General features: G+C 33.9%; 1 protein-coding gene across 6 annotated transcripts in view; it reads left to right on the forward strand.

Annotated features, from left to right (window-relative positions):
* Positions 1 to 24,768, forward strand: part of STXBP5 (syntaxin binding protein 5) — a 107,259-nt gene that overhangs the window by 60,644 nt on the left and 21,847 nt on the right. For 3 of the 6 annotated variants that reach the window (XM_027687672.1, XM_027687691.1, XM_027687711.1), the window contains exons 10-19: positions 3,684 to 3,838; positions 4,869 to 4,941; positions 7,044 to 7,191; positions 7,519 to 7,586; positions 8,593 to 8,633; positions 10,683 to 10,903; positions 12,352 to 12,530; positions 14,293 to 14,418; positions 14,898 to 15,049; positions 22,522 to 22,587. In XM_027687672.1, coding sequence (XP_027543473.1) covers positions 3,684 to 3,838; positions 4,869 to 4,941; positions 7,044 to 7,191; positions 7,519 to 7,586; positions 8,593 to 8,633; positions 10,683 to 10,903; positions 12,352 to 12,530; positions 14,293 to 14,418; positions 14,898 to 15,049; positions 22,522 to 22,587 — 1,229 coding nt within the window. The remainder of the gene's footprint in view (positions 1 to 3,683; positions 3,839 to 4,868; positions 4,942 to 7,043; positions 7,192 to 7,518; positions 7,587 to 8,592; positions 8,634 to 10,682; positions 10,904 to 12,351; positions 12,531 to 14,292; positions 14,419 to 14,897; positions 15,050 to 22,521; positions 22,588 to 24,768) is intronic. The other 3 variants (XM_027687681.1, XM_027687701.1, XM_027687720.1) reach the window with 1 other exon arrangement.

The raw sequence follows: 24,768 nt of genomic DNA on the forward strand, positions 1-24,768 counted from the left end.
TATTGCAAAGCTGGAGTCAGGAAAATGGGAGGACATGATGCTTTTTCTGATTTTTACAGACTACCTATTTATTTTCTAACTTGGTGGCTTTTTCTGTTGTGTTTTTTTTTGTTTTTGTTTTTTTGGGGGGGTTGGTAGGTTTTTCTAAGTCTAATGCAGATACCGCCAGTGAAATCTCCAGAGCCAAAGTAGTTTACCCTACAACAGTTGTATGTCTGTGGCTTTATCTCTGGAAGAATACATTTGGAAAGGTTGCTGTTGACAGCTTGGAGTCAAAAAGGCAAATTCTTGTTATATTCCTTGAGCAAGCTGGCATGATTTTACAATCCCAGAGCATAAGGTCATTGTACTGCAGCTATTTTTCATCTAAGATGCTCCATCTTTTTGTGATGCAATGAATTCCAAAGGTAGGTTACCTTTTGAGCTTTCTGAAATGGCTTCCACATTGCCTTTTATGTATACTTTTTCTGTCAAAAGTGAATCTAGAGAAGCTCTTGAGCTTCCTAGTGCCACTTCCCATCCCCCTGAATTCAGTTCTTCTTAATGCCACTTCCCACCGCTGGTGATTCAGTACCTTATAGTATTTATTCTGGTTGATATTAGCATTATAGTAAAATTGCTCAAGCTTATTATTTTCTCCTAGAGCTTTCTCTCCCCATAAAATGTAATCAAAAAGAGTATTGTCTTGGTAGCTGATGTCATTGACTAACTGTAGAGCAGTACTTTTTAGCAAGATGGATGTATATAATTGGGACCTAGAGGTTACGTAGATAATGATGTCTCCTGCTAAGTACAAGTTCTTGATCTGTTAATTTAGTTTGAATAGTACTATTTTCTTGTGTAAGCTTGTCAGTTCAAAAGCACAATTCCCAAAAATGAATTTGTAATTTATCTTTACTACCTCAGGATTGCCAGTATTAAGGCAAATTAACTCTTGAAGTCCTTTCCATCTTTATACTAGCATTAACTTTTTGGCAAATTTACTTATGGTTTGAAAAGTAAGCCGGATGGTACCAATGACTTTATTTCTGTACATACTGTTCTCTCACACCTCTGGACTGCCAGAAACTGGCTAACATTTGACAGTTTACTTCTAAAATTTAATAGAAACATTCTCCAGGGTTGTGAGCCATTTGGCTCTCTATTGTATTATGTTCTCATATACTGTGTTTTCTGAATTTTTTTTCAATGAAACATTGCCCTCCTTTGTAGTGAATCTCCTATAGTGTTCTCCAAGAGATTTTTACAGATTTATCTCATGAGGAAATTCGTGTAAGGGGATTACTTCCAAACCTGCTGAAGGAGAACTGTTTCACAGAATTTTTGTATGAGCAGCTGCTAAAAATGCTACATAGCAGTTCTCTAAGATTTGAGCACTGCTTTTTGTTATATTACCAAAGTTGGATCAATCGATGTAAAGTACAAATCTCTTTAATTTTTCTTTTAAATTAGGTATTTCCAATAGCATTCGTGCACTAACCTTTTAATATGTATCACAGCTGAAGAACAACACTTTAATTAGAAAATACACACCTTGTGCTCATGGTAAATCCATGGTTTCATGAAAATATGAAAAATTCATATGCAATCTGTAGCCATCTTTCTGGCAGACTAAAGTCAACTTTAATCTTTGATTCATTTTGAAAAATCCATGTGACAGATCAGTGTAATCTATTTGTATCTCCTCCATTCCTTGCTTCCTAAGGATACGGACTGGCAAGCCTGCCCAAAGCAGTCTGATTACCTGGAGAAAAACCAGGAGAATCCAACACACTGTCATGTCACTTTGTTGTATGAAAATTAAAAACTAAAATTTGTCACTTTAGTATTGTCAGTTGATCTCAGTGAAGGTGCAAGTCCAATAATTTCTGCAAATTGTCCTGGCAGCTTTACTGCTTAAAAAAACTAATTATTTCTATGGACAAAAAAGTACTGCAATAAATCATTCCAACACAATGAGATATTGCACATACATCACACCAGTATTTTTCTCTTCACTGACATCCTGAAAAATATCAGGTTAAATTCCAGTTTGTAACTTTCTTCAAATTATTTCATGGACCTGACCATAAAAGATTGTGTGAAATTTCAATATGAAGAGCTGAGATTGAATGAAAACTTGGAAAAAACTTAATCCTTTTCTAGAAATGCACTTTGTGCTACTGTTGGAGGCAGGATATTTAACTCAATGGACCTATAGTCTGATGTATGGCATTCAGTTCAGGTCTCTTCCTCAGCCAGCAGTACTCTTTGATCTTATCAAATCTTCAGTCATAGGTCTTTCTGGAGGATCAGGCAGCTTGTGAAGTAATTGTAGAAGCTGGAAGCTTATCTCAGTCTGCTTTGCCTTCAATGCTACAAACACAGAGTACATTTCAGCCAAGCCTTAAATTTGTGAAGGCCAGCATGTGTATAAACCAAACGCTTTATAGACATCTTTATTTCAAGAATAAAGATGTATCTAGTCTCACATTAGTGTTTCAAATGATAACTAGTGAAAGTCATTTAGACAGTATGGGAAAGATGGTGTTATAGGAAAGGATAAAAAAAAATTATATCTCTTCAGCCTCTTTTTACAATATATCAGGATGGCTTTTTTTACTAGAAATTTTCTCCAGATACTGACATACTAGCTGCTTCCAAGAAAGACACAAATGAAGGGTAGGATTTCTACGTAAATTGAGCATAAAAGTAGATCAGAGATAGTTGTTAGGCACTCAAAGTTCCTATTTTTCCTTCAGAAATATAATGTAGAATTTAAGGCAATAGTCAGTAATGGGTGACATTTATTTCTTGAGCTATATACTTATAAACACTACTCTTTAAAAGATATTATGTCCTATTTCAAACATAAGAAGTATTAAAAAGAGTGATGCTTGATAATCAGGAAATAAAAAAATATATGGTAAAATGAATATATTTACTTCATCTTGTTTTTCAGTAAATGAAATAATAAATTTTATATTATGTGCATATTTGAAAAATATGGGTGTAATTTAAAAATATGTTCCTCTGAAGGCTTTTTAAAAATCTTTCAAGGGAAGCCTCCAATCTGTTCTCAAAACTAGAAGAAATATTTTTGCTCTCTACTCAGCTATTTGATTATGCAGTAGGAGTAGTCTGTGACATAGTAGTTTCCTGAATTTTGTGCATGGTAGTAGGGGGGGAAATGGATAAAATGTCTTGAGTAAATGTGTGATGCTACTTAAAAGATGTTAGGTCTTTGAAGCTTATCAAGCTTCTCCAAGGCAATCATATTACTCTACAGCAAGTAAATGGGACTGTTTCTCCCTGATTCTGCTAGGCTGTTTTATATTATGGTTGAATGGGACTGTTGGCAAATCCAACTCTGCAGTTCAGTAGAAGAAAAGCAATTCTAAAGTTGTACAAAGTTTTAAAAAAACCTCATTTTGCCAAGCAGTTGCAAAGATTGGTAAAATAAGCAATATGGAATGAAAGGTTTGGAGGAGATGTCTGACTTCAAACAAGAGTTTGAAGACTGTAACTAAAGTTTTGAAACTCACACTCAAGCTGTATATTGCATGGAGAGCTGGCTTGCATTATTTTTACTCTATCTCTGCTTAATGATATCTCATGGAACTTCATTGTAAGGTTCAAAACTTGCCCAGTATCTTTTAGTATATTATCTTGGCTTGATCCTAAATGCCTCTGCTTTATTCCAGGGAGCCTTTCATCATTCTCTCAGGAGGCTTGTCATATGACACTGTAGGAAGAAGACCCTGTTTAACAGTTATGCATGGAAAAAGTACTGCTGTGCTAGAAATGGATTATTCTATTGTTGATTTCCTAACCCTCTGTGAAACACCATATCCTAATGGTAGGCTCTGTAAAGATTTTTCTCAGTACCTTAATTTCTTATCTCTGGAGTTTTATCCCATCAGAATGTTCTTGACTATTTCCTTTCTGTTTTGTTTCTGGGCATCAGACTTCAGCAGCAACATCTGTTATCCCTATTTATCTGAAGCATGGTTTACTTCCCAAAGCATCTTAATAGCATAGTTTATTATAAAGCCTATTTTGCTTCTAGAAGGAAGCCAATTATGCAGTACATTTTTTTTTCTTTTTAATCCCCAAAGCATGTGCAGATAAAAAGTAGCATTACAACTTAAAGCTGTAGTTACTGCAGCAGATGTGTTCACCAGTACATATTTGAGTACATACGATCTTTCCAGTCAATGATAAATCGTGAAGAGCATTTGTGTATTATTTTTAACTTTTAGTGACTTTATTCATTCCAATATTTACATGAAGTTCATCACTAACCTGTAATCTCTTTTCTGCAGCAGGTGATTTTTTTTATCATAGTTTAGGTAGTTGTCCCAGATGAATAGCATTATATTGCTGATGACTCCAGTGTTTATAACTATCAACTTCTATTAGAGTATATAGAACTGCTTAGCTTGGAATTTGAGGTCTGCCTGAAAGAGGGGAATATACACTTCACAAACTGCTTCAAGTTTCTTATTTTACTGTCAAGTCAGCTGTCTTTTAATCCATTTTGTAAGTGCTTAAAACTTAAACCCCACTGAATATGAGGTAAAGAGTTTGGGGGTGGGAGGATGTTATTGTTGAGAAATTTGGCTGTATCATATGACCTGCTTGTACAAGTTATTCTGCATGTTCCTTTTTCTGTTATTTGAGCTGTTGAAAATATTGAATTAATGGAAGAGCAATTAACTTGGAGTATTCAGGAGGGTGAGTGTATAAAATATCTTCAAAAACTGTAGTCATCTAAGTGGCTTTTTCTAACCTTAACTGCTATAGTGCAAGGACTGATTACATTCTTGAGGCTATACATACATGAGCTCCATTTACCAATAAGTAACTTTTTCTTCTTTTGTTTTCAGACTTTCAGGAACCATATGCTGTAGTTGTTCTCCTAGAAAAGGACTTAGTACTCATTGACCTTGCACAAAATGGGTAAGAATCTTGTGTAGTAATGGTTGGCTGTGGTGATCAGCCTGTTATTCTGCTCTATAGCTTTAATCTAGCATAATAACTCCCTGTTCAGAGCATAAAATTTTGAATATTAAATAAAAAATTTCATCAACTGAACTGAGAATCTTTATATATCAACTTTTCACAGCTTAATATGTAGTAGATGAGTAGAATATCATGTGACTTTTTCCAGGCTTGATTGACTAACAGAAATTACTCATAGATCACTGCGGCTTTTTAAGTATCACAGTTTATTTTGAAGTTGATTCCTTAGTGCTGTGAGGGGGAGCTTACAGTTTTGGGGAAGGGAGCAGAGAGAAGAACTGATCAGATAAGCCCGGTAATTTTGACTGTTGTCATCACTTAAATATTTGCAGATATTATTGCCAAATAAATTGCTATCAGTATTGCTTAAAGTAACCCAATACTGATGCAATAACTGTCATATACATAAAATTTGAATGATAACATCTACTCCCTAGTTTACAGCTGTGGTAAGAGGTTGCTTAAGAGTAGTATCCTATTACACCTTTCACAAATAATACTTGCCTAACACATTTTGAGTCTCTTGTTTCTTTGTCTGTTGACAGTCCATACACTCTTAATAGGTGGTGATTAAAAGTTCTGGATACTACAAATATTTTAAGAAGGGTTTTAAAATTAGTATAAGCAGCAACAACTAACCATTAAGGGATTAGGAGCAGAGGGACTCGATTAAATGTTGGTAGTGTTCCTGATTAAAAATCTCCGATGGTCAATGAAAAAAAATCCTTGTGAAGAACATCCTTGTAGGGCAAAACGAAACCCTGTAAATATTTATCCTTAAAGTCAAGTGTGTTATCTAAGGTGATACCTTAGATAATGAAGACTCTATGGAATTCAGAAGAAGATCAGGTTTTGTCCTAATATCTCTCCAGGTACTGAGCAATCTCATTTAGCTTTTCCCAGTGTTACATGGCCATATACTGTATCCAGAACTTGTTTCTGATATACCAATAGCATTAAGCTTCCAAAATTCATATTTAATTTGCAATGCCTGAAATTTGAAGTTATGGTAAGGCTTATTCTAGTTCATGCTAAAAGAATCTTTAGCGGTTGTGTTTTTAGAAGACTTATAATGGTCTTTGTTATGATTGACTTGCAAAGTATTAATTGTTTGACACCTAAAAAGGCAAAAAAATTAATGCCAAAATAAATCTACAGGCTTCCTTTTACCTTGTGTTCTCATATGGATTTGTCATATTTTGTTAAAGTGAAGCCTCGTCTTCATTCAGTTATAAAAGATTGTTGTAGCTTTCCAGATAGCTATGTATAAAATTCTTGGTATGCAGTAAGTTTTCATCTGTTCTTGCCAATTTTTCCTTTAGATGGCTTGAGAAGCTGCGTCTCTTATCACCTCTCAAAAAAGGGGGGATAAAAAGGGGAAAAAACATACACATAGCATGCATTTCTCTCAAGATAAATATTCTTTGAACACAGATGTGTTTACCTCTATTAGTATTATTGACTTTTTTCCTCATAAAGGCTCTGTCACTTTTCTCATGGAGATGGTGGGGGGAAACACGTGTTTATGTTCTTCCATTTGGTAACTGAGTGTTGCTATCTGTAGCTTTCAGAAAGTGATCTTGGAGTTGCAAGTAGACTTTGAAAAGCACTGGACAGCTTTCTGTCTCACAATGGTATACTAATACAAAGTGAGACAGGACTCTTCCTGTCTTTCGCCCCAGAAGAATAGACTGAAGACTTAGAAATAAATTCATATCTCCACATTACTACAATTAGGACTTTGTAACTTAATTTTTTCCACAGGCCTAAATTAGTAAGCTTTTAAAAATATAAAGCTATAGGGAATAATGGTGTTCTAGAAATACTCTATAAACAGTACAAACTTCCAATTCCGTCTATCTTTATAGTGTACTAGATGAGCAGTAAAGTTACATATTTGTTCATAATCTAATTTGATATGCATTTATTTTTCTCTGTACAAAAAGAATGCCAGCCTAGTCTTCAGTATTTTACTTGTGTTCTGCATTTTAAAAAAAGGTTTTCCTAGATTAACAGTCTTCCCCTTTCTTCCATTAAAGGTATCCTATATTTGAGAATCCGTATCCTTTGACTATACATGAATCTCCAGTTACTTGTTGTGAATATTTTGCTGATTGTCCTGTGGACCTCATACCTGCACTCTATTCAGTTGGTGCTCGACAGAAACGTCAAGGTTACAGTAAGAAGGTACAACATCTACTACATACATATGTGTTTTAAAATACTGAGAATCAGCAGGTCTAAATAACATGATTGGCCATACTAAGACCAGAGCTCCATCTGACTCATCCTGTCATGTGTCAAGCTTTATAATCATGTTTTCCTGATGTGCTCCCATCAATTGCCATATCACTGGAAGTTAAAGGAATTCCTGGAACAGGGGTAGTGTTTATAGCCCTTGTTGATTTTTTTTTTATGTAAAATACTGGATTCTGCAGTATCTGCACTAATTTCAATGGCTTAACTTTGCACTGTATGATATTTTCTTCCTCAGTGTTTTTGTTAATCTTCCAGGAATGGCCTATCAGTGGAGGCAACTGGGGTTTGATCACTCAGAGCTATCCAGAGATAATTATTACAGGGTAAGTGATCCCATAGTGTAGTAATAATTTTCTTAGCTGATTAAGTAGAATTGAGAATATTTTGTTCATCTTTTAGAACAGTGTTTTTCATGAGTGGTTTGAATGATTATGAAATTAGGTTCACCAAACAAGTCCTTGGCATAATCTCCTTGAGGCATTACTGAGAAAGTAAGGCAGAATGTGGAAGGGAAGGTAGCAAGTGTTTTACAGAGATTATTATTATGATGTGGTATTGTGATTATGTGTGTTTCTTATCTAAGTATCCTGGATCAAACTTATCTTATATTCTTTAATTTTTGGAAAATATCGAGTACTGTTTTAAAGCACAGGAAGTCCATTAAGTAATTATTGAGTTCAGTTCTCAAAGGGAAGTCAATTTTTTATTTCAAAAAGGACAATCAAATACTTTTGAGCCTGATCTTTTTGATACTACTGTAAGGAACAATTTAATAAGCAACATTTAATTTATTACTCTGCAGTGCATCACTGAAATTGAGAGCACTAATGAAGTTTTTTTAGAGCAACCCATTAGCCCTAACGAGGATTACTGTCACTTTATACTACACCTTGGAGAGAGTTTGAGAGACAGTCCTGAAAAAATATAGTTATCTGATTCTCAATTTCAAGGCTAAATAAACAAGTTAGGTGACTCATTTACAGTGGGATACTGTATCTTTAGGCATCTTCTTTACAAGTGTTGCTCCTAATATAGGGCATATTTTAATAAGCAGCACATGGTAAGGTATGCCTCAGTATTTAAAATGGTAAATTAGTATTAGTACAGTGGAGTCATCAGCCTCCAAATGTTTTTCTAATCCCTTCCATCCAAAGTCATTGGAGCACATGTTGGTAAAATCTCAGCTTCCAATAAATTGTGAAAATAAAGTGTCACTAAAAGCACTAATAAAAATAGAATGTTAACAGTATACCTTCCAGTCAGTAACAAAGAGGTATAGCACTCCAACTAACCATTTTACCGTGTTATTAATTTTTTAATATTTCATAGGCATGCTGATGGGTCGATCAAGTTTTGGGATGCCTCAGCAAGTAAGTATTTTCAGTAGAGATTTTTTCCTGTGCAGTAGGAGTTTTCTAAACTGATTTCTTTATTGGAATGTAATTGCAAACTAGTAATTGTCATTATTTCTTGCCTTCTGTAGAGTCAGTAACTTCATAGAAAATTTTTATTTGAAATTAAATATAATTGACGTTATTTCTTAGGTGCTCCACTGTTTCTTACCACCTCAGAGTAAATGTACTGGTAGTCCAAGGGCCAGTTAATATGGAAAAATTCTAAAATTTTTTAGAAACGCTTTCAACCTTATTTTTGAGCATGAAGATGCATGACAGGGAAATGCGTACCTTTTTAATACAATTGATTTTCAGTAAGTTGTTTCTGTCTTTTTGGACAGGAGAGAGGCATGTGTTCAAGACATCAGCTCTCCATAAATTACAGTATCTAAAAATGAGAATTGGAACCAGTAGAAATTTGTGCTACTAAAATGATTTATGCATTTGTGAAGAAAGGCAGGAGAAGAGTAAAATAAAGAAACTTTTCTTTGGAACACTGAACAGACCTGAAGAGTCTGATACTATTTTACATTTCTCATCTTCAGTCAAAGGGTCAATTGCATCTGATGGCCTACACAGCTCACAGTGAGAAATGCAGTAAGAATTCAAAGTAGAAGTGACAGCATAGAGTTAGATGTTTTAGTTAATCTAGTTCTGACTAACCTTACTCTTGGTACTTAAAAGTTGTTTAAAGCGATCTTGGAATCGTCATTAGTTGTCTTTGAAAACCTATGGAAAACTGGTGAGATTCCAAAATGCTAAGGCGTATGTGGTTGTGGGAGGGAACAGATGCAATGTATATGTTAAAAAGCTGGGAGGAGGACTATTGGGAGTGTAATAGATCTTTAATTTCAGTTTGGGGTGGGAGTGGAACCTGGGAGAGAGAGGAGAAGGGGGTTAGCCGGAACCGAGTGATTCTGTGTGCTTAAAAGATCTATTCAGCGTAGATCTGTCAAAGGAGATTCTCTTAAAGACATTTAGTTTCTTTCTAAAACAGATAAATAAACCTGTTAAGCAAGAAATTGCAAGTATCCTCTATTGATTTTAAATCTCTCTAATAGGACAGTCTTACAGGTGAACTAGGGAAATGTGATTCAAGTAAAACCACTGAAATATGGAAGAGGAGAAAGGATGCTATAATTTAAGTTTTCCCAATGTTGTGATTAGTATTTATAGCAGTGGTTTGGGCCATTGACTAGAGAATATGCCTGTGAAGTTTGAAAACAGCATGAAGGTATTTGAAAGAAAATTTAATACAGAATTAGAATTACAGTTGAGAAGGATACTATACAAGAGGTAGCTATATTAAAGACAATTTACTTGACTGTAGTATGAATGATGTACACTCAGTACTTAGTTTCTGTGGAAAAAAAATGGGACGTCTCATGAATTGCAGTCTGTGTTGCATAGAAAAAAATAATCACTGCTATAAGGAAGTGGGTATGTCTGTAAAACCGTCATGGAGTAACTCACTATTTAAAACTGTGGAAAGGCCTCACTAGAGCAGTTCTAGGAAACTTGTTATCAACAAAAATGTGGACTGATCAGAGGGCAGCACTTTTGAATGATCAGAAAAAATAATATATAAATTGGAGGAATTGGGGCTGTTACGTATGAGAGCACAGGTGGGAGGTCATGGATTTGAAATACTGTGGAAAGAAAGAAAAGGAGCTTTACTTTCTCTACCATAGATATGATTAAGTTGTAGATATGGCATATGTAACAAGATGAGATAACGAGATCCTGAGGTACAGTAAAGCCTTGAGAAGCTGTGAAGGCTTAGTTTATAACTGTAGCTTAGTATGTATCTCTTAGGATAAGTGTTGGGGTATTTTTTTATACTAACTGATCCTGTATTGATCAAGTAGTGCACAGAGGCAACACAGATATTCATTGCTTCTACTCTGCCCTCTTTTGCTGAACATAATATCTTTCTCTATGGAGACAAGTTAATAAATTAAAAATTGAGAAGAAAAAAAATCTGTTTTGATCAAAACTAATTTTTCTCTTTTACTTTGTTCCTAGTAACGCTGCAAGTACTCTATAAGTTAAAAACAGCCAAAGTATTTGAAAAATCACGGAATAAAGATGACAGGCCAAACACAGATATAGTAGATGAAGATCCATATGCTATTCAGATCATCTCGTGGTGTCCAGAAAGTAGAATGCTGTGCATAGCTGGAGTTTCTGCACATGTCATTATTTACAGGTTCAGCAAGCAGGAAGTGACAACAGAAGTCATTCCGGTAATTAGTTATGACCATTCTTTAATTTTGTAGGATTTAGCTATAAGAACACTGTTCTAGCAATTTACTGCTTTGTTACCTTTTATTTTATTAGTGAAATGGACAAAAACAGTTGTCTCAAAACAAAGAGATGTGTTTTTTTGGAGGAAAAATGATTAATTACAAAATTCAACAAAAGTAAATATCGCACACCAAGATAGTGGTTTTCAGTGAATGAGATGTGGAGTTGAAGAATTTCAAAGCTTTTAGGGAGTAGATTCTTTTTTTCCTTGATTTCTAATAATTATCATCTGTCCTGTCAAAACTCCAGTGTGCAGAGCTAGAAGAGTTCCCTAGAGTCTGTTAAGGACTGTGATGTGTTGCTATTTTATTCTATGTAAGATACACTGATTCTATTACAAGAGTTTGAGAAATCCTTTGTTAAATCAAACACATACATACAAGTTTATGTATTTGAATGTATGGGCTAGAAGCTCATATTTAATTATAAAATGTTGTATGTTATAAGTAAAATGTTAATTGTAATGTAGTTGGTTTTTCCTCCCACCTCCTGCCCGCAACACACACACGCACACACAGATCATAAACGCTGTCCCCTTCCTATTCTGCTCCCTTTGGATAAGTCTTAGTTTAAAGACCTGAGGCACGGGGTTTTTTTTTTTTCACCCTTCATGGGGTGTTTACTTGTGTACAAGTACATTCCCTTCTGAGGAAATAGTTTTTTCTAAACAATTTTTCTGATTCAGTCCCTAGCAAATTATTCTTCAGTACTAGGAAAGTTTTAAAAATACTAGATATTCTTTGTTTCAGTCCATGAATTACGTTCTACTTTGCAGATGATGAGAATAAAACAGTGGAAAAGTTTCTTTTCACTGCATTGCAATTAATACTAATATTGTTACAGATCCAGCAGAAGAAAATCTGAAGTCACGATGAATTTGCAGTTCTTTAAAATGTATGAGCTAGTTGAGCACATCAAATATTGAACCAAGTCCCATGTGTACAGTGTTGCATCAGTATAAAGGGTAGCTGTCTATGTGCCTTTAGCTCTTGGTTTTACTATTCCAGAATTACATAAACCAAGTCATCTTCATAACTGAGATTGTATGTCAGCAGAATGATAATTAAATGGGTTTTCTATCCGGTATTTAATTTCTTTCAATATTAAGATGCAAACTTTTAAAAACTGGGAAATATATCAGACTTTCAAGTTTCAGTAATCTTCAGATACTCAGTCTGTAGTAGTGACTACGACTCTATTTCTGAAGACTACGTATGTATTTAGGTTGCACTGTTTATTAACCTAGTGTCATCTTTTAAAAGATGAAAAAGACCTGGACGTCACTTATCACTACAATCTTCTGTTGCACTTCATTTATTTTGTATCCAGTTTTTTTGAAAGGGAGAGACTTTACTGATTTTTTTTTTTTTTTAATTTTAATTCACAGATGCTGGAAGTACGTCTGCTATATGAAATAAATGATATTGAAACTCCAGATGGTGAGCAGGTGCCACCTTCATCAACTCCAGGCACAGGTTCCAATCCTCAATCCATCGTTCCCCAGTCTCACCCATCTACTAGTAGCAGTTCATCTGATGGACTTCGTGATAATGTCCCGTGTTTAAAGTAAGTATATTCTGTTACACTGTCATTGAGTGCGAGACTTTATGAAAATATGTCATTAGAATATATGTACTTTGATATTATTACAGATATGTGATTGCTGGTGAGAATGTTTTATTTTATAGAGCAACATTTTCCAAATATCTGAAAGTTGAGTTCTGTTTTAAGAAATGAATATTGCTATCTCAATTTCTTTAAACTTCATAAGCTGATTTGATAAAAATTTGAAAATCCTTACGTTATGATTTAGGAAAATTTGGCACAGATGTTAGTATAGTTATAGATGATCACTCTTTAGAGCAAACATTTTTCAATAGCAGCAATTTATTCACTGTCTCTCATTGTCCATTGAAATGACTAGGAAACTTGATGTTCTGTGGCTGAATACATTTCATCTGTTGGTTTTCCAGAGCCTTAGGTTTTAGAGCCAAATCAAAAGTGGTGAAAATTCTTACAAATAGCTAGCTGACTGGTAACTCTTTAGGCTTATAAATATACTTCTTTTTTGAAAATTCCCTAAGAGAACTACTTGATATTTTGAAAACAGAATTAAATAAATGTCCCATTGTCAAGGATCTTCACTTTGCATGATGCCTCATAGAGCTTGCAATATAGGTCTTTGACCAGTTTTTGGTCTTTTTAAATTGGGAATTTTTCTATAAACTTCTTTGTGTGAGCTTTTACTCATTTGAGAAATGAAAATTAAAAGAAGGCAATCTTTTTTTTACTCTTCTACAAGAGTGCATTATGAGACCTCTGGACCATCACTTTTTCTACCAGAATGTATATATCTTGCAGATATAAAGTTAAGTATGTACTTTTTGTTTTCTGAAGTTTTAAGGTCCCAGCTTGGATTTTAATTCTTTGAGTGCGTCTATCTAGAAAATAACTAATTCTGTTGCAGTTACTTTATCTGAGTGAGGATTTTCAATTGTATTGATTGTACCAAGTTGCAGTGGTGTATTTCTAAAGAAAACGCAGGTAGAAAAAATGGAAAATTCTGAATTTTTGTAAAATATTGACAAACCAAAATATGCATTAGTGAGAATGAATGGGTAAAATAAGAATTCGGGAAACAGAGGAATGTAAGTTCTGTGTAACTTTTTTCACCTTAAAAAATGCAGGACGTAATCTTTTCTGCATGACATGCATAAGTTTGTTCATCAGCATGCAAACAAAATTTTTCCAGGAGCTTCAATTCCCCCAGTCCCAGATTCATTGCATACAACTGGTCTACCATTACAATAATTTACTTATTTTCATTTTCTTTCTACCATATCATCAGCTTTTTTTATCATTTGTCTCAATACATTGTGCTTTTATTTCCCTTTTCAGTATACTTATTCCACATGCAGCCCTCACCCCCTTCCATTCTCTAAATCAGAATTCTTCCAGGAACTCTGGAAAAAAATGCATAACACCTTTTTAGATGCTGACCGAGCACCTTTATCTACTCAAGGCAATACAGCATAATAGCTCTGTTATGCCTTGCTCTGAAGATGGGAAAAATGAAGTATTTGTGATCACCGTTCTATTAATTTTCAATTACGTAGTGAATCAAAGGGGCCCTTAAAAACGTGAATTAACAGTTTCAATGTGGATTTTTCTTCTGATTGCTTTTATGTGGTTTTGATCATATGTTTTACAATTTCCCGACTTTCTGAAGTCCAGTGTGGTGTAGAAATTAATGAACTCTGAGCCCCTAAGTTAAAAATGGAGACTATGGAGGAGAATAAAAAGACACCATGTTTTGTTTATTTTGCAGAGTTAAAAATTCTCCTCTCAAGCAGTCTCCAGGCTACCAAACTGAGCTAGTTATCCAGCTAGTGTGGGTGAGTGGAGAACCTCCTCAACAGATAACCAGCTTAGCAGTCAACTCAGCATACGGCCTGTAAGTATATTCTACACAGTTTTTTCATTATTCTGTCAAAGGGGTTTAAAATTATCCATTAAAACTAAGTCTCTATGTGTGTTCACATGAGCTGCACAGCAAGACAGAGAGGTAATCAGTCTCTTGTGCTTAGGAGATAATTCCTATTGGGTCATGGCAGATCCTGATTATGCTAGCAGCAGAAACAAATCATCATCACTTTCTCAGCTGCCACTGTACAGCTGAGAATAAGTGTCATTTAAGGCTCTGTCAGATAGGTTGGCAAGTACAATGACAATGATCTGTTCTACTTGGTGCCATGTTTTTACAAGAGAACACTTAAGCAATACTGCACTCTAAAATAGTAATTTATAGGTATGTTTGATCTAGGATAATTAAAAATTAGGAAGTCTTCAAATGCTGAACAGCAAAAAATCTTTATGTGAAAATTTACCAACATTTAATTAGCACTGTCTTTCCTTCCACTTGTCTTTTTCTAGAGTAGTTTTTGGAAACTGTAACGGTATTGCCATGGTTGATTACCTCCAGAAGACAGTGCTCTTGAATCTAGGCACTATTGAACTGTATGGCTCCAATGATCCTTATCGCAGGGAGCCACGATCTCCACGAAAAACTCGGCAACCATCTGGAGGTGAGCAACCCAAAACATGTTTTAAGCTCAGAAGAAAGGCACAGCTGGTCATCTAGTCTTACAAACATACTTTTCTATACTACAGTTACATTCTTTCTCCTTGATCTGTTCCTAATGTCACTATTTCAGTTTTGTTAAATCATGTTTCCTTAAAAATTGTTGCTGAGTGGAATCTAGTGATGCTTGATATTATTACTTATTTTTTCAATGTAATGTTTGTTTTAAGAAAACATAAACTGGAAAATACTATGTGTAAGTAGATATAAGTATGCACAGTGGATTTATGCAGTTTATAGGAATGTAACTTAATAACACAGCATGAGGAAATACCCGATATTTCTGATAAAGCTAGTACCCGTATCATATGCTTGTATAAACCCATTAATGTTTGCCAATAACCAGTGTGTTTGCTGGGATCTTTAGCTTCCTATTTTAAACTTTGAATAGGAATGTCCCTGATAAGCTAAAGCATGTTTTGTTGTTTATGCTGTTATATTATGCTTGAGAGGAAGCCAAATAAACTTCCACATATAAACTGATAAAATAAATAAATCTTTGAGAAAAAAAAAAGTACTTTGATTTAAAAATATGCTGAAGAGTGTTCTTTTTCAGCTGAGGAGGAAAGTGGCTTTTCAGTCAAAATGCCAAGTTTTTTGAAACCTAAAGGAAAATTTAGTATTTTTAAATTTTCTTCTCCCTGATATGTCATGGATACTCCTAAGTTACTTTAGGAAAACAGCTGAAGACAGAACAATAAACAGTGTCATTGCTGCCCCAAATGATTATTTTTTTGATGGGAAATCAACTGTTCAAAAAACCGTTCTTCATACACTAGTGTTGATTTCTTTGAGAGATCCAGAATAAAGTCCTGTTAAATTCTTCAGATTATATGATATTCAAATGGAACTGTCTAGGATGTATTTATCAAATGTTGGTTTGAAAAAGATCCAGTTTACACTAGTCATCTTATTTCAATTCAGGAAACTTATCTAAAAATCATTAATATAGAACAGAATGTACACAGTTTGTATCCTGTCAGATAAAATATTTTCTTCTATGAAATGAAAAAAAATTATTTTGAGAAAAAGAAATTATTGGTTGACTGTGTTAACTTGTCTTGGGAGTAAAGGGATTAAATTCTGTTTCATGCACTTAGATTATTAACTGCCTTTTGGAGTGCTAAACATCACTTGCCTTTGTTTTCTTAGCATTCGTTATTTTAATGTATTGGATCCACATAGCTTTTTCAACTGTGTCTCTAAGACATTCATGATTAAAGTCCTTTTTGTTCATAAAGCTATTACATGAAGTCATATTTTTTTCATCTTAACTTTTAATACTAACAATCTGCATGGCAAAAGCATTTTAAAAACCTGGTTATACAAGTTATTTGGCTGGCTTTTCTGTCTCAAATGTACTGTTAGTGTCTTCGTCTTTCCTTTTCTCATTGCTTCATAAAGGTATGCTGACTGTGGCTTCTTGCATGTGCGGCCTTTCTAACTTATATTCAGAGTCTGTGAAAAAGCTTCGCACCTCTTATATAAGTAAGTCATCTCATGGCATTCAAATATTTTTGAACATCTGAATTTGATTTTTTTTTATTTGTTCACTCACCCTAAGTATTTTTCTTAGTCCATTTTAAGTAATTGTTTTCCTTTTGGAAACTGATTTTAATCCATCATGCATCTATTGTATTTCTTGTTCATTATATCTTTAAAAGAAACTTGAAGAAAAAGGCAACCATAATAGTCTCAGTATTTTGTATTTTTAAAGAAATAAATATCAAAATCAAAAGGAGATTCTACCTTAAAAGTTACTGATGTTTACAGACCTAAGATCTTAGGAATTTAGTGTTCTTTTACTATAAGCTTCCCTTGCTTGGTTCCCTTTCTGGCAGAAAAAGTTTCATAACTCTAGTTAGACTATTAGTAGTAGTGATAGTAATAAACATTGTGATAAACAGTGATTTTTCTACTACAAATGAAAATTTACTTCTAAAAAGATGTTTTTTATAAGGATTAAGAGTGGAGGTGTTTGTGTGTTGCACAATACTGCACAGAACCTTCCAAGCAGTTTTGAAGTTCAGATGTCTATGTAAGGGAGGTAACCCATCAGAATTATGATTTACCTGAGAGGTTCTCTGACTTACAACATCAATTACAACATCCAAGAAATTGGAGAATGTAAAGCTTATTTTTTTAAAGCATAGTGTTGTTCCTTTCCATAGGATGTCACTTTTTTCCAGCCCTTGGCAGAGGTAGGTAATCTCACCCCATTTTTTAATGGAGTAGAATAAAACTAAGCTACAGCAAGACTGAACTGGAGTTTAAAAACAAACAAAAAAAAACAAAACAAAAACAAATAAAAAACCCAAACACTTGATACTGTCGTCCAATTCATAGTTCTGCCATTTTTTCCCTGAACAAGAAAAAAGAAATACATCTCGGAGAGTAGTCTTAATAGCAAAAACCTGCTTTCCCTATAGTCTTCAATCCTCTGCTGCCAAGGCAGAAAGGGAACTAGGCATAAAAGAAATGCCTTCACCTTAAGATACAGAACTGAAAAACAGAATCTGGCACTGATTGTTTTGAAGAAGAGCAAAAGATGAGTAGAAATCCCAAAACTAGTTTCTGAAACCAAATATTGTAAAGCTGAATTTTGTTTGACTATTTTATTTAGAAATAGGTTAAAAAAGTTTTGTACAGAAGAGTTAATTTCTTAATCGTGTAGTTCTCTTTCTGTTTACCATCCTGACAATATCTTGGTTAGCTGGAGCTACATTAATTTTAAAACCTGAAAATAATTTCTCCTTCATTTAAAATTTCTCATTATTTGTAGTTCTTTCAATGTATGTGTTGCCCAGACTTCAATAATTTAAATAATAAAGTATTATTACTGTGTAATTTTCCACAAATAATAAGTCTTAATATTTAAGCAATACCCTTTGATATATTTATGGAATTTGAACTATATGAGATAGTCAGAACACTTTTGGATTTTGCATTCTCCCTTTCTTGGACATTAGTATCTGCATTTTCAAAAATGCAAGGAACTTATGCTTCCTTGGTTTTATTTTGAAAGATATGCCTTCATTGTATTTTTTATCTTGAAAACATTTATATTTAAATATTTCAAAATTAATTTTTCTGTGAATAAGACATTTTCACACTTTTACAACTCTAATAATCTTCAGGGAGTATTAGTACTTAATATCTAAATTCTCCGAGAAAAAGTGCTTAGGTAAGTAATGTCACATAGTAGTTTTAGAAAATTCTTGTATTTAACTGTATTTAAGAAAAAAAAATCATACTAGCCTATATATATGCATTCAGACAAATTCTTAATTAGTTATATTAAATTCACATTCAGACAGCATGCAACAGAGCAGAATATATTGTACATAGTATCACAAAATTGGCTGAACAGAAAAATTGTTTCCATATGAGGGCAGGGAGGGGAGTAGGAAAACATTATTTTCTATTACTCAACCACTTCCAAAAAATGCAGGAAGGATTGGTCCTTTCTAATTAAGAACCCCAATATTCTGTATGTTTCAGCATAGAATGTCAATTCAGTAGATCATCAATATCTGCTGACATATTTACAATTTAGTAAATGGCATGTCCTTAATCAACCAATTGAAAATTTACAAAGGTGTTTTTTAAAAAAATTCATATAGTAAGAGTTACGTATCTTCTAAAATATGAATGGAAATGCAAGATTTTTCCCTTCACTTATGTTGCAAGAATATGATGTATGTTTCTGTCATCTTATTTTTTCTACTCAGAAAAGAAATTCAGATTCCCGTCTTAAAGCAGCATCTAATTAGAGACAAGGCTCTCTACACTAGCTAGACTGTAAACTGTCATTTCAGGCTAGCTCTACAGATACAAGCTCCCAGTTGGGATCGTGTTTTGGAATTTATCAGTGATTCATACCAGGTATACTACTCACATGTTTTGGGTGGAAATTTATAGTTTGTGAAGCATGCAGTATATGTGTTTTGTTAAGGCCTGCTAGACAGTGTCATCAGGTGCTTGTCAAGCTTAAAATCAAAATCAACTTTTGCCTTCAGACTGTAATAGTAAGGGAGGGGTGGAAATCAGCTTTGGCCACGTGCCAAAAGACATGAAATGTGTAAGTAAAAGCTTTACAATGTGATGAAAATTCTGTATATTCTATACACAGTGGTGGCTTACACTTGCTTGATGTACTGTTTGTTAAATATGACAGGAACCATCAAGTCAATACTGATACCAAATGATGAGACAAGTCATAATTTCATGATGAAATACCAAAACTTAGACAGCTGTTATTTTTCCTTCTTAGTTACTTAAGTTCATATAGGACACCAATTTTAACTCTTTTGCGAATAACTGTTGGGGGGGATTACAAGATTTTATGTGACTTTTTGATTAGTCCAATATAAAACAACTCATTATAAGTTAGTATTTCTGAGTTCTACCAGAGACATTTTAGGTTTCTGACAAAATTGAAGCAGTTCTTGCATGCATGTGACTTCATAATTTTTATTATACATCAAAAAGTTTTCTTTCGAATGTAGGCTACGAGATATTCAGAACTGTAATTGAGGCAAACTGGAAGAAAATACATGCCTAGAACTCTTCTGGGATTGCTTGGTCATGCTGTTTCCCCTATCCCCTTTCATGGCCTATTTGAATTTTATCTTAAATGCCACAAGACCAACATCAGCTGTGACTGACATCAGCCAAGGCGAGAACTGTATCAGAAAGTTTGATTATTGGGTTTGGGGAGCTTTTTGACTCTGTTTTTCAGCTTGTTTTTAGTTCTAGCTTTTACATCTTCATATCAATCTAGTTTTAGTTGTAATTTTTAATTAGGCTGATTTCCAGTCCAGTTGTAGGTTCTTCAGGTATGTCTGTCTAAAGCCTATGCAAAAAACTGACAAAAGTCTCATGAAACTTACTTTATGCATCAATTAATTTCAGCTGTAATTCTAGGGAGGTTTTTAATGCAGCATGGTAATGTTTATGTCTTTGACATTTGATTTTATTTTTTTTTCCAGTTTGGAGGGTTTTCAAATTTCTTGCTTCTGGAGTTCAGAGAGATAAATAAACTAAAAGCTTATTAGAAAGTCACTTGTATATACCTTGATATCATAGGAAGTTACAGTCTTTACAGTTCTAAAATGGAAACTCTTGGATCAATTTGCTTTGGTAATTCATAGCAATTTGCATGTGTACTATAAGCCCAAAACCAGAGAACTTTTCCAGAAGAGCTGTGTTGCTGCCAGAGCTTCTATCAGGGTACCTGGGGTTTTAAGATGAACAGCAATAGAGACTGTCATGCCAGTTTCTTCTTGTTGGTCATAGACAGACTCTCCTAGTTCACAGCTTAACTCAGGTCATTTTTGTTATTCTCTGCTTAGTTTAATTACTAATATAGTCATAGGTAAAATTACTTTTCATCTCTTCCTGTTCCTTTTCTAGATGGCTGTGATTAGATTTCCAAGGTTTACATGCCATAGTGATTACCATAATGCACGCTTACACTTACTGTTTATTAAGATGTGTATTAATCAAATTATAGCCTCAAGACTTCTTACAAAGAAATCAAGTGTGCATGTGTATAACTTCATTCTTGGCTAAAGACTATTCCTGTCAATTAATAAGTTTTCATAAGAGAAACAGTGCAACTCTTCCTTTGAAGGTAAAGAATTGATATTTACAGAAAAGAGAAAATTGAGTTCCTGAACTGTGTGTTTGGATTTGTTTGGTTTGGCTCCTGAAGGAGCAACTACTTCTAAGAGCACAGTACAGGTTTATCCTCCCAGCACTGTTACTATCTAAAACTTGTATTGCTTGTTGTGAGAGCAACATCAGGATTTTTGAAAAATCTTTTTATATAATCCTGTCTGGTTCAAAACATTTAGACTCCCATGCCTGTTTAGAACTTTGGTGCTTTCAGAGGTCACATCATATTTAGAGGATATGGACCATGACTATCCCATAGTATTCATCGATTTACTGACAGATAAGTAACAAAATAAATTGCTTTTTTCTTTCTCCTGTGTAGTGGAAAGACATAGCTTTCACCTGGAATTTCACTTTACTTTTTAGAATTTAAATTGGTTCCAGCACTCTCAAGTGTAAGGTTAATGAAGCCTTAAGGTCATTTGACAACAATTCTAGTCATTGAGTTTTGAGATTTAAGCTGTATATGCTCTTAGTAATATTAAAAAATACTATTTTGGATAAACAAAACTGTTAATGCAACACACTTTCAATGCATTCCAGATTGATATGATATTTCAGGAGAACCTTTTTCCCTTAAAACTATTAAATTCTCATTTAATATTTGGAAATTTTAAAGCTTTGATAGAATAGAGCTGTTCTTATATTTTCTGTTTCTTGACAGATGCACTTGTGAATGTGTAGTGTACAGCTGTATAGACAGGCTTTCCATGTAATGCCTTTGTTATCTTAGTCCTTACCATTACACTTCTCAAACTTTTTGACTACTGGAAACATTTGTGTGCATGCAAAACCCCTTAATTTTAACAAATATTTCTTAACTATTGCTGTTCAGTATTCCATGCTTTTTTGCCTTAGTATCACGTCATGAAATTTCTGTAGGAAAACTTCATGATATAAACCTGAAGATGCATCACTAACCTTAAAATATCAATAAAATTCGTTTTTCTTAATTGTGGACAGCCTGGACAGCAATTTCATGTCAAAAAGAAAAATAGAAAAATTCCTTGTGTACTTCTAATTTGTGCTATGGAATAATACTTGGAGGCTTATGAGGCAACTTTCATCTTTGGCATCTGATTGTGGACTACTAGACTTTATTTCCTTCACTGGAATGAAAGGAATTAGTTTTTACATGTTAACATACTGCAATTATTCAAATTGATCAAATTTGATGATGTAAGAATTCTATTGAAATTCCCCCATTTTAGGAAGAACACCTTTGTAAACACCCTAAGATCTGAATTCTGTAAGTGACATCAATAAGGAGTTTTTCTGGACAATGGACTTGGCAATGCAAATTGACAAATATAAAACATATCACAGTATCAGCAGGAAAGTAGTTTGAAAAAAGGCACTGTAGTTTCACATATGTGTTTGTAATCTTCAAGATCCTCTTTAATCTGATTTTTCTTTTGCATTTAAATTTTTTATATAACTCTGATTTTTTTCAAAACAAATTTTGCTTGTACTTAATATATATCTATCGTGTGTAAATAATTAACTATTCTGATAGGTCTGTCTTGCTGAATATATGGTGGTTTTCACTGAAATTTAATGAGAGTGTATTTTGTTAGTGACTCTACGGTCACTGTGGGTAGTGTAAAAAAAAATATGTAACAGAAATTCTGTCACAACTGACTTGTTTGTATCTAATAAGAAATGAAGTTCCTAACTGCAGTGGAAGTAAGAATAAAATAGCAACTGTATTTATAATACTCTGGCTTTGTGTTTCAGCAGGTCTTTGTGATATTAATGAAGGTACAGTGGTGCCAGAAGACCGGTGCAAGTCGCCGACATCAGGTAATCATAACTTTCTCTGATCTTCAGCTTCTTATTTTCCTATGCATTAAGTCAACATTTACTAGTTAGTAATTATATAAAACCTGTTGTCCTCTCACAAACTCTTTGAGCTGTCATAAATTTTGCTGTGTTGCACAACTGCATTTTTAAAACAAGGCTGATATAAGAGGTGCAATAGGAATATGTCATAAGGATGAGTGGCATCTTTAAGTGGCAAATTACTATTTTTCTTTGGAATCAGAGGTCTTCAGAAACCAGCATGATAAACAAGGAGTTGTTTGGTTTTATTCAATTGCAACTGCTGTATGTGAACATTTTAAATTATATTTTAAAGATTTAATATTTTATTTCATATTGGCTAGTTGAGGCTATAGCCATGTAAATACTTAAGTATATGTAGTATTAGAGGTGTATATTTTTTGTAGTAGCTAAAAATTGTCGCTTATTTTCACTTCTTACTCTGAGAACTTTTGAAGATGCCATTTTGTTTTATTCAAAGCTACTCAAAGTTAGAGTAAAGGACTAAACTTCAGGTTTAAATCAAGTATGTAAAGTAGTATGTGCAACGTAGTGCAAAATGCTAATCAAGATAGGAATCTAAAGATAGATTCCTTTTCTATTGTAGCCTGTATCTTTCAAAGCCAAGTTGAAGGCGTAATAAAACAAAATATTATGTTTGTAGCTCTAGTAGAAATTTTAACAAATTTTAATTTCTGATTTGACAACTGCTGTCTTTTGATGTTAATTTTAAGTTGTGCAAAACTCACCTCTAGATCAATCAATGTCATTTTTGCTAGCTCTTTCTAAAAGTAAATTGAATTTATTTATAATTAAAGCAAAAATTGGATGGGAACTTTAATTAAAAGTCTTAACTGAAGATGTGATTTCATGACAAACATCTGTAATGCTAAGTACTGGCATGCTGAAGTTGTTAATTTCAGCATCATTTATAGTGAAAACATTTTTTGTGGTGTTTAGAATAAAGTGCATCTTTCCTATTTCATTTTTGAATATCAAGACTGATGTCTGTGAACAGTTTACTGTGCAGTGCTGCAGTTGCAGTAAATCTCTTTGTCTGTCAAGGTTGAGGATAGTTATCAATCTCACTAAGGTGTTTGAATTTGACCCACTTAAAAAGTCCAGGCTAAGTGTCATTTCTGGTAGACTACTATAAAATGTGTGCAATGAACAGCTAATGAGTTGTAAACCCTAATGTGTATCCTCTTTTCCCCTTGCTCCAGCATCACCCAAATATCAGCCCCAACTGCTTCCAACTCATACTGCTTAAACATAACACCCTGTGTAGTATGAATTAGAGAGTTTCTTTCATAAGTTGGAATTCAAGTAGAGTAAACCTTAATTCACCATTTCCACTAACAATGAAGGCAAGTCCAAAGATGAAAATCAAGGAAACCCCTATATTTAACAATTTGCTTCCCCTCCTCTGTTTACCCCCTCCCTCCTGTCTGAGTTCTGTGAGCTATAGTAGGTTAAAAATTAATGAAATTTGAATGTTTCTTTAAGAGGATCAAATAAGGAGACAGCTTAGAATAGGCGAATTCAAATGTCCTGAAAGTACACAAAATCAGAGGGAAATTTCCAATCCTGTAGAAGTAAAAATGAGTCTCTGGTTTGGGTTGACTTTCTGAGAACACTATTTTGAACTTAGTTCATTTTAGAATAAAACCTAGAAGTTTGGAGAGCTGAGTATTCTGTGAAAAGATATATAGTTTATGATGTGTACATGCACAATACTGTGGATAAATAGGTCTAAAGTACCAAAACCAGTGAAGGGACGAAAGATGGAGGACAAATGGAACTATTGCATTCTCATGTAAAATAGAATCTTGAAGTAGTGAGGCTAGACTGTGCCTTGCTTCCCTTGATTCTGTCCTCTACTCCCAGCTCTCAGTGAATGAGATAAAGGTCATGGTAGGCTTCTCAATTTTTCCTTTGAAAAAAACTTGGAGGCACCTCCTAATATGGAAATAATTTGAGATTTGTGAAGGGAGAAGAACTGCAATTCCTTAGGTTTGGTTTAAGTTTTATATCTTTTCTGGGCAAGAGCACAAGACTGGAAAGAAGCTTGAAAATGCCATCTAATTTTCAGAGGTAAGAGAGGACATTTTTGAGATATTTGCTGCAAAGTGTTGGTGAGCTTGTAAAGCAGCATGGAGGCAA

This window comes from Neopelma chrysocephalum, unplaced genomic scaffold (genome assembly GCF_003984885.1).
Source record: "Neopelma chrysocephalum unplaced genomic scaffold, ASM398488v2 Primary Assembly neopelma1_23, whole genome shotgun sequence".
In the NCBI taxonomy this organism is placed as follows: domain Eukaryota; kingdom Metazoa; phylum Chordata; class Aves; order Passeriformes; family Pipridae; genus Neopelma; species Neopelma chrysocephalum.